The 8,922-nt window shown below is 59.5% G+C and overlaps 2 protein-coding genes across 2 annotated transcripts; both read right to left on the bottom strand.

Annotated features, from left to right (window-relative positions):
- Positions 1-4,036: 4,036 nt before the first annotated feature.
- Positions 4,037-6,063, bottom strand: TMEM249 (transmembrane protein 249). The gene is made up of 7 exons (XM_011938204.1): positions 6,031-6,063; positions 5,621-5,731; positions 5,396-5,546; positions 5,067-5,161; positions 4,779-4,974; positions 4,604-4,689; positions 4,037-4,353 (listed from the first exon to the last, which is right to left on the bottom strand). The coding sequence occupies exons 1-7, from the start codon at positions 6,061-6,063 to the stop codon at positions 4,225-4,227; spliced, it is 801 nt and encodes a 266-aa protein (XP_011793594.1). The 3' UTR covers positions 4,037-4,224.
- Positions 4,037-8,916, bottom strand: FBXL6 (F-box and leucine-rich repeat protein 6). Its single transcript, XM_011938027.1, has 13 exons — positions 8,521-8,916; positions 8,331-8,394; positions 7,882-8,013; positions 7,700-7,807; positions 7,495-7,608; positions 7,195-7,426; positions 6,741-6,987; positions 5,621-6,450; positions 5,396-5,546; positions 5,067-5,161; positions 4,779-4,974; positions 4,604-4,689; positions 4,037-4,353 (listed from the first exon to the last, which is right to left on the bottom strand). The coding sequence occupies exons 1-8, from the start codon at positions 8,748-8,750 to the stop codon at positions 6,303-6,305; spliced, it is 1,275 nt and encodes a 424-aa protein (XP_011793417.1). The 5' UTR covers positions 8,751-8,916; the 3' UTR covers positions 4,037-4,353; positions 4,604-4,689; positions 4,779-4,974; positions 5,067-5,161; positions 5,396-5,546; positions 5,621-6,302.
- Between the last annotated feature and the right edge of the window lie 6 nt (positions 8,917-8,922).

The raw sequence follows: 8,922 nt of genomic DNA, 5'->3' as shown, positions 1-8,922 counted from the left end.
CTGGCTCATTTTTTGTATTTTCTGTAGAGACAGAGTCCACCATGTTACCCAGGCTGGTCTCAAACTCCTGGGTTCAAGCAGTCCACCTGCCTTGGCCTCCCAAAGTGCTAGCATCACAGGCACAAACCACAACGTTCGGCCTAATAATCTTATTAGTTTGACCCACACTTGCCAGCAACTGTTAGAAAACTCCAAATAGGCTGGGTGCGGTGGCTCACGCCTGTAATCCTAACACTTTAGGAGGCCGAGGCAGGCGGATCACGAGGTCAGGAGTTTGAGACCAGCCTGGCCAGCATGGTGAAACTCTGTCTCTACTGAAAATATAAAAATTAGCCAGGCATAGTGGCGGGCACCTGTAATCCCAGCTACTCGGGACACTGAGGCAGGAGAATCACTTGGAACAGGAAGACAGAGGTTGCAGTGAGCTGAGATCACACCACTGCACTCCAGCCCAGGCCAAAGAGCGAAACTCCATCTCAACAACAAGAACAACAAATGTAAATTACAGTAGCTTAAACTGGAAATTTGTCTCTTTCACATAAATAGAGTCCAGTAGAAGCCATGCAGGACTAGCAGGGCAACTCCACAATCATAGAGCTCCCTAGTTCTATGGGTTTGTTTGTTTGTTTGTTTGTTTGTTTTGAGACAGAGTAATTCCAGCACTTTGGGAGGCTGAGGCGGGTGGATCACCTGAGGTCAGGCATTCAAGACCAACCTGGCCAACACGGTGAAACCTTGTCTCTACTAAAAATACAAACATGAGCCAGGTGTGATGGCACATGCCTGTAATCCCAGCTACTCGGGAGGCTGAGACAAGAGAATTGCTTGAGGCTGGGAAGCAGAGGTTGCAGTGAGCCGAGATCACACCACTGCACTCCAGCCTGGGTGACAGAGCAAGACTCGGTCTCAATAAATAAATAAATAAATAAATAAAATATCTGTTGGGTCATGTGCACCTGCACACCAACAAGCAAGACCTTCCTCCTGCAAGCTGCCCCCGGTTCCTCTGCCCATGGCAGTGAAACTTCCTGCATGATCTTTACTGTCCGCTTCTTTCCACCGTCTCTTTCCCCCTCCTCCCCTTCCCAGTTCTGTGCTGCTGAGGCCCCTTCCTTGAGGCTGTTCCTGCAGAGGTGTTCATGCCTCTTATGAGTCCCCATCTTACTTAACATGGATTCCTTCTCCCTGTGTTTGGGTCCTCTTCCCCTGTGGCCTCTTGTCTGCCTCTGTGTGTCTGATGCCGGGGCTGCATCCTTGGCCCTCCTCCTGTTCTCCCCCATCTTCTGCGTTGCCAGGGACATCTCATCTAGTGCTTTAACTTTAGGGACCTCCCAGGGCGTGATGGTTTCAGGTCTGTGCTTCCCCCTTTCCTTTCTCCCCAGGGCTTTTCTGTCTTTGCAAAATCTCCCCCATAAGGTCCCATAAGCTCCTCAGGCCTTGTCTAACTCAGAACTCCTGGCTGCCAACCCCTCTCCCCATGGCCTCCAGCCCCAGTGCCCAGGCCAGAAACCCTGGACTCCCCTGAGTCCCTTTTCTTCCCAACCCACTTCCCGCCCAGCAGCAAATCCGATCAATGGGAGCCCGGAGCTCAGAACTGCCTGTGATCCTTGCTCCTCTCTGTTCTCCTCTGTCCCTCCCGCTCCCTTTCCTCCCTGTACAATTCCTGTAGCCTCCTGGCCTTTCCCCACCACTCCCTCCCTGGGTCTTAGTGCATCTCTCCTTACAGCTCTCCAGCAGATTCCCATGGCACACAGGACTAAAGCTCTGAGCTATGGCCTCCAAGGACACTGCCCGCCCTTCCCACCTCATCTCAGGCCTCCTTCTCCCTCATCCTCTCTACTCTGACCAGCCCAATCCCCTTGCAGCTTCTCCAGCACACCCGGCTCAGTCCTGTATCACGCCCTTGTGCAGTGTGTGCTCTCTGCCTGGGATGCCCTTCCCCCAAAGCTCTCCAGGCAGAGGGACACTGCCCCTCCAAACACTCTCCATTCTGGGCCCCCTTAGATCGCCAGCTCCAGGGAAGAGGGACTTTGCCTGCCTGAGTGAAATGGAGCCCTCAACCCAAACCTGTTTGTTACTGCCACTCTAGGCCACCTTCAGCCCCATCTTCTGGGGAGTGGGGGTCCCTGCACTTGTGCTGTTAATAACAATTGCTCCCAGGGACTACCTAAAGCCACTTCAGTGGCCCCCAAATCTGCCCCAGCAATGGGTCAGGGTGCCTGTGTGCCCAGAGTTTGAGCAGCTTTGGGATTGGGGGTCAAGCAGAGACTCTAAGTCATGGTTCCAGGCAGAACTGGTTTCATGAGCCTGCAACCTGGGCAGTCACACAGGGCCCCAGGCTCAGAAAGGCCCCATACTTGGGTTTTTGTTGTTGCTGTCATTTTGGAGTCTCGCTGTGTTGCCCAGGCTGGAGTGTAATGGCACAATCTCAACTCACCACAACCTTTGCCTCCCAGGTTCAAGCAATTCTACTGCTTCAGCCTCCCGAGTAGCTGAGATTACAGGCATGCACCACCACACCCAGCTAATTTTATTTTATTATCTGAGACGGAGTCTCGCTCTGTTGCCCAGGCTGGAGTGCAGTGGCACGATCTTGGCTCACTGTAAATTCTGCCTCCCCGGTTCACGCCATTCTCCTGCCTCAGCCTCCCAAGTAGCTGGGACTACAGGCACCCGCCACCAGGCCCAGCTAATTTTTTGTATTTTTTGTAGAGACTAGAGACGGGGTTTTACCATGTTAGCCAGGAAGGTCTCGATCTCCTGACCTCGTGATCTGCCCACCTTGGCCTCTCAAAGTGCTGGGATTACAGGTGTGAGCCACTGTGCCCGGCCAATTTTATATTTTTAGTAGAGATGGGGTTTCACCATGTTGGTCGGGCTGGTCTCAAATTCCTGACTTCAGGTAATCTGCCCGCCTTGGCCTCCCAAAGTGCTGGGATGACAGGTGTGAGCCACCATGCCCGGCCTATCTTGAAATTCTTAATAACTTTATTTTATTTTTATTGTTTATTTTATTAGAGACTGGGGTCTCACTATGTTGTCCAGGCTAGCCTTGAACTCCTGGGTTTAAGCTATCCTCCCACCTCAGCCTCCTGAGCAGCTGGGACTATAGGCATGCACCACTGCACCCCACTTAACAAATTTCTAACAATGGGCTCCACATTTTCATTTGGCATGGAGCCCTGCAAATTACGTAGCTGCTTCTAGTTGCAGGGACGTTCAGCTGATAATGCCTGAAGATCCGGAGAGCCAGGTGCTGCTTTCCCTGGGACCCCATGGCCCACAGCCTTCTCTGCTTCCACAACAGCCCCCAGCACTCAGGAGGCTTCAGGTGCTGCAGTGAGAGCTGGGGGATCCACTAGAGAGGGGAGCATGGGCCTGGCGTTCCAGCAGGCATGGCGAGCAGGTGTCAGGGACGTGGGCCTGGGGTTCCAGCGGGCACGGGGAGTGGGTGTCAGGGTTGTGGGCCTGGGGTTCCAGAGGGCATGGGGAGCGGGTGTCAGGGTTGCGGGCCTGGGATTCCAGCGGGCATGGGGAGCAGGTGTCGGGGCACTGCACATCCTCCCTCCTAGGAGGCCCTGCACCCTGGCCCGGGACTCTCACGCCCACCCCCTTGGAGCAAGCGGCAGCAGCTTTGTGGCTATTGGGGCAAGCATGCACCTCAGGCACAGGGCTTGTTCTCTGGTCGTACCCCACCCCATTGCTGGTTGGAATAGCAGCAGACACCAGATCCAGAATGGGCCAGATTCTGACTTCTGGATTCCCCGCATTGGTCAGCATCTCTGAGGTCAGGTAGGACAAATTAAGTGCTGCTGGCTGAGGGGCCAGAGTTCCCAGCCTCTCTAGTGATGGGCCCAACCTCAGAGACCTGACTATATACCATCCCTTGCTCCCAGCTATTCCTGCCTTCAAACCCAAGCTGTGGGGTTTGCTTCAGTGGGCTGGAAGGCACTGGCTCTCTGAGGTCCTAGGAGTGTGCAATAGTGGAAGACCTAGGCATCAGAGTGCCTCCCCTGCCCCCGAAATGACCCATGTGGAAGCTGAGGCAGCTTTATTGAAAGGAAGGTCAGTGAGTGGGTCTCACAATTTGATCTGCCCCAGAGTGGGGCTGGGAGGTTACCGAGAACGCAGTCCTGGGGTGGAGGAGGCCCTCAGAATCACACCTCCAGGTGTCACACCTCCAGGTTGGACTGAGAGGAGGGGGGCTTGTGACCCGCGGGGTTCTTACGCATCACGGTGCCCGGCGCTAGGGGGTGGCCAGTGGCGAACCACGTGCCGGTAGGAGGTGACCATGTAGTCGAAGTAGTTGATGTTGAGTTTCCGGGCGATGTAACGCCCCAAGTATTCCATTTGCTGTGGGAGCAGGTGGCACTCAACTGGGGCTGGGACAGGACAGACCCCAAGTCGCCGTCCAGGCGTCTCCTTCCCCTACCAGGCCGCATCCCCAGTCCTGCCCGAAGCCCTGGCGCCCTCTCCGGCACCCAGCAATGAGGACTGCATTGTATTTACCCTCTGCGTGAGGAAACGGCCCCACCCAAAGACCTTAAACAGTGATCGGTGTCATCCTGTTTCGAGAGAGGGCGCGTGTCTGGGCGGAACCCACCTCGTAGCGCTCCGACAGCTGCACCAGCACCAGCGGCTCCAACCTGTGGCCGCCGAGGACCAGCTGAAAGAAGCACCTTCCGTAGGCTGCGGGGAGAGTGGATCAGCCGGCCTGACCGCCCCTCTGACCTCCCAAGCGGCCTCCCCGTCCCTGGCCCACCCTCCCGGCCAGTCACCGTCGGAGTTGAGGGCCAGGCGCACGTAGACCAGGTGCAAAGGGCCCTGGCACACAGTGCGGCCCTGAATGGAGAAGTGGTACACGCCGCGCGTGTGGTTCAGCACCAGGCGGCGCCGCGGCAGCGACGAGATCACGAGCCACAGGCCCACGCCCACGCCGTACGCGAGGAAGACCCAGGTCTCCTGCTTCTGTACCTGCGGGCGCCGCAGGGAGCGTCTGAGCTGAGCTGCGCGAGGCCGGCCCTTGGGGGAGGAGGGCGATGGGGGTCGGGCCCAGGGGCTCACACCTCTCTCAGGGAGCCCAAGCTGACCAGGACCACGCAGACGACAAAGAGCAGCATCCCCTTCCACAGCGTGTCCAAGTAGTACTCGAGCACGAACACTGGGGGCGGCGCGGCGCATGAGGACGCCCCGGCCCTGGCCGCAGCCGGGGGTGGCGGTGCCAGGACTTGGCCCTGACTGACTGGGTCCGCGCAGGGCTAGGGGAGGCGGTGTCTCCGCCCCCAGGAGCACCGACTGGCCCCGCCCAGGGCGCTGGCTCTGCCCACCTGGCTCCGCCCTATTCAGGCTCGTCCCCGGACCCGCCCCACCCCGCCCCGCCCAGCCTCGCGCGCACCGTTTGGCTGCAGCTGCACGAATGGGTAGAAGCTATTGTTTTTGAGGCACCTGGCCAAGTGGCGCTCCGGACGGGAGAGTCCTAGGGACCAGAGCTGGAAGCGCCAGCCGATGGAGGTCACGGGCAGGCTGCCGGGCCTGGCCTTAGGGATCTGCGTCAGGCAGAGGTGGTCAGCCTGGCCGCTCGCCCGCTGCCGCCGCCCACTGCCCACAACAACGCTCCTACCTGGGTGAGCAAATTCTCCAGGGTTGCAGGCCCAGGAAGGAGCGGGAGCTCATAGGCGACTGGCAGGACAGCGAGGCCAGGGAACGGCCCAGGGTGGACCGCGCACGGGTTCTAGAATTTCTGGGCAGGTTCTAGAAGGGGCCGCTCTGTTAACCACCTCTTAGGGAGTCCGGGGTGAGGTTCTGTGGTGGGCATTAACTTCTTGGCCAGTCCATCCACTGGAGGCCCCCCGTATGGCCTGTTCACAGTCCTCATTTGAAGGGTGGATGAATGGACACCCCAGGCCTGAGCTGGAGAGAAATTTGCAGGTGGGGACCCCTCAATGAGCCCCACAGCTGGGCGGGGCCCCACCTCTTCCCCCACATGCAACCACAGACAAGCTCACCAGTGTTCCTGAGGGTAGAACACACACACTGGAGCCAGCAGTGGGCAGGCAAAGGCATGGCCACCTGCAGGCCTAAGAGCCCATGGGGCAATCCTGACCCCACAACACACAGGCTCTGGGTCGGCTGTAGCCCCAGTGGCTCCATCAGAAATAACCCGTTGCCCAACCCTACCCTGAGGACCACACACTTAAGAGCTCCCAAAAACGTTTTATTTTTTAAAAAATGCTCAAATATCTGAAATTGGGCAAAGGTAGGGGGTGGGCAGGCGGGCTGAGGTGTCCCAGGTCTGTGGCTGCCTAGCTGGGCAAGGGGCTGGTGAGCAGCTGCTCCAGACACCACTGGACTTCCTCCAGGCCCCGGTAGGCCCGCTTCAGACCCCGGGGAAGGCAGCGGCAGGACTCCAGGTTGAGGTAGAGCAGGCCTGGGCAGCTGCTGATCACAGAGCTGTGGGGAGGGCAGGCCACGGGAAGTTGAGCTGTTGCCCCAGAAGGGCTGGGCCAGGCTAGGGAGCTGTGCCTGCTGGTGTTCCACACCTGGCTCTGCCACCCATAGCCACCAAGGCCAAGCCCAGTTCCCCCTGGTGTCCCTAAGCCCACCCCACGCTGGGGCTTGGACAGTATGCATGCCCCTCTGACCCCTGGAGCTCTCAGGCCAGGCAGGACACCACTTCCAGGCCCCAGGCAGATGCGGTGACAGCCACTCTGGCTCCAGGGACTGGGGTAGGGGATGCTGACCTGACCGTGCTGGGTGTGACCCGGGTGCCCCTGAGGTTAAGAGAGCACAGGGCTGGGTGTGAGCCCCCAGGGGTGCTTAAGAAGGCAGCCAGGGCCTGCTCCAGGTCCTTCTCACTGAAACCCTGGCCGCTCAAGTCCAGTTCTCGCAGTGTATGGCACCACTTCTGAGTCAACAAGGGGCTGCCCTCCTTGGCTAGAGTCAGCCGGTCTGACGTGCCATACAGGCCCAGATGAAGCTGCTCCAGCTCTGCAGTGAGAGGAGTGAGCATAAGCTGCAGGGCGACAAAGACTCCCACAACTCACCCGCCCGGCCACCACCCAGGACCGCTGACCCTGGCACGGCACAAGGGTCCCGACACCTCACCTGCCTGCCCACCACCCAGGACCACTGACCCCAGCATGGCACAAGGGCCCCCACACCTCATGCGCCTGGCCACAACCCAGAACCACTGACCCCGACACGGCAGATCCTGAAGGCCAGCCGGCGTGATGCGCGCACAGCCACGAAGATCCAGTAAGCGCAAGTTGGGAGAGCCATGGAGTAGGCGGCCCAGGACCTCGTTGCTCACAAAGTTGCAGGTTGAACTTGCCAGGCAGAGTTCCTCCAGGCTGGGGAAACCTGGTCCGGGAGCCACCCCTCGTCCCAGAGGCTTGGGCAGCCACATCAGGTTCAGCAGCCGCAGCACCTGGGGGCAAGGCCCAGGCTGTAGACAGGGGAGCATATACAAGGTGGGAGAGGCAGGGCGCCAGGTACCTGGAGCTGGGGGCAGCCTTTCTGCAGAGCCTCAACAGGCAGCTGAAGGGGAATGCTGTTACGGTTGATGCCGGTGCTCACCTCCAGGACCTGGAGCTGGGGGCAGCAGCTGCCCTGCAGAGGTGGGGGGAAGGCGGTCACAGGGTCAGTGGCCTGGCAGTCCCCAGCTCAGCATCTGGCTCTGCTCCCACCAATGCCAACCTACCAGCAGTGCACCCAGGATGGCTGTCGTCTGGGAGCTGTAAGTCAGCCACAACTTGCGCATTCGGGACCCTGCCTCCTCCAAGAAGCTCACTACAGCTGTGGACTCCACCTAGGGTCCCAATACAAGAGCACTCGTCACCCCAGCGTGGGCTTTTTCAGGGCCCCTTGGGACACAGGGCTCACCATGGAGTGCTGTAGGTCCAGGCTATGGAGCTGGCAGCAGGCTTTGGCTAGCATGACCAGAGCATCAGCAGTCACACCGTGGCAGCCGGAGAGCTTTAGGAAAGTGAGCCGAGGACAGGACTCGCCTACCAGCTGCGGGGAGACAGAGGGGCAGCTGGGGTTGGGAGAGGGCAGGCTAAGATCCACAAGGGAAACAAACAGGTGGCTGATGCCAACCCCACTCTACCGCCTTAGCTGTGACCTCCTTTCTGCCCATGCCAGGCCTACTTGGGTGTCCCCGCCTCTGACACCTCCCTGCTGGAGGAAACAGCAGGAAAGGAGAACCAGGCAGGCAGGCAGGCATCCCCATGAAGCAGCGTTGGACCCCCAAGGTGCCTGACCCACTTCCTAGAGTACTCAACAGTCCCAGAGGGTCACAGCTGGTGTGCAGGGCAGCCTGGAGCTCTCACCTTCAGCACGGGGTGTACCTGAGACTTCCAGTGGATGAGGGTCAGCCTCTGGAGCTGTGAAAACCTGGGCCGACAGCAGAGGCAGAGCTGCACTAATGTTCCCACACGAGTCCTTCCCACCCAACACCTTGGTGCAGGGAGACAGAAGGAGCCTGGAGCCAGGGGACAAGGAAAAGAGGGAACCCCTCACCGATTAGGCATAAGCCACTCCAGGGAAGCAAGGAGCTTCTTCTCTGCCTTGACCCCGCCCTTGGCAGGCCGGCCGGCCAGCGGGGACGACAGGGTCACGGTGTGCCAGAGTGCGGGTTGGGAAGCGGCCTCCTGCCAGCGGCGGCACACGCGCGCAGCCCTGGGAGGACAGCGTGCTGAGGATGCCGGCCCCTTCGTAGGCGATACCCCCTTTCGCAGCGCAGTGGACATCCCGGCTCAAAGCCGGGCTCCTGGGACTCCAACTGGGCGCCTAAGGGGCTGCGCTCTCGGGCGGAGGGGTGCGCGCTCCGTTGCTTTCGCCCTCCGCTCCCGCCCGGGCCACTGCTCGGACCACGTCTGGCCCAAGTCGCTGCGCTCGGCGACGGGCCCGGCAGCAGCGTTA

This window comes from Colobus angolensis, unplaced genomic scaffold (genome assembly GCF_000951035.1).
Source record: "Colobus angolensis palliatus isolate OR3802 unplaced genomic scaffold, Cang.pa_1.0 Scaffold17, whole genome shotgun sequence".
Classification (NCBI taxonomy): domain Eukaryota; kingdom Metazoa; phylum Chordata; class Mammalia; order Primates; family Cercopithecidae; genus Colobus; species Colobus angolensis.
Note: the sequence above shows the minus strand (reverse complement) of the source record. Positions and strands in the feature narration are given on the sequence as shown.

Bases quoted from the DNA above. Each gene is read 5' to 3' on its own strand.
- TMEM249 (XM_011938204.1), bottom strand. From the start codon at position 6,063: ATGCCTTTGCCTGCCCACTGCTGGCTCCAGTGT. The intron at 5,732-6,030 runs GTGTGTTCTACC...CAGAAATTCTAG, and splicing joins CCCACTGCTGGCTCCAGTGT to AACCCGTGCGCGGTCCACCC. The intron at 5,547-5,620 runs GTAGGAGCGTTG...TGCCTGACGCAG, and splicing joins TGGAGAATTTGCTCACCCAG to ATCCCTAAGGCCAGGCCCGG.
- FBXL6 (XM_011938027.1), bottom strand. From the start codon at position 8,750: ATGTCCACTGCGCTGCGAAAGGGGGTATCGCCTACGAAGGGGCCGGCA. The intron at 7,808-7,881 runs GTGAGCCCTGTG...TTGGGACCCTAG, and splicing joins TGGACCTACAGCACTCCATG to GTGGAGTCCACAGCTGTAGT. The intron at 6,988-7,194 runs GTCAGTGGTTCT...CTCTCACTGCAG, and splicing joins TCAGGATCTGCCGTGTCGGG to AGCTGGAGCAGCTTCATCTG.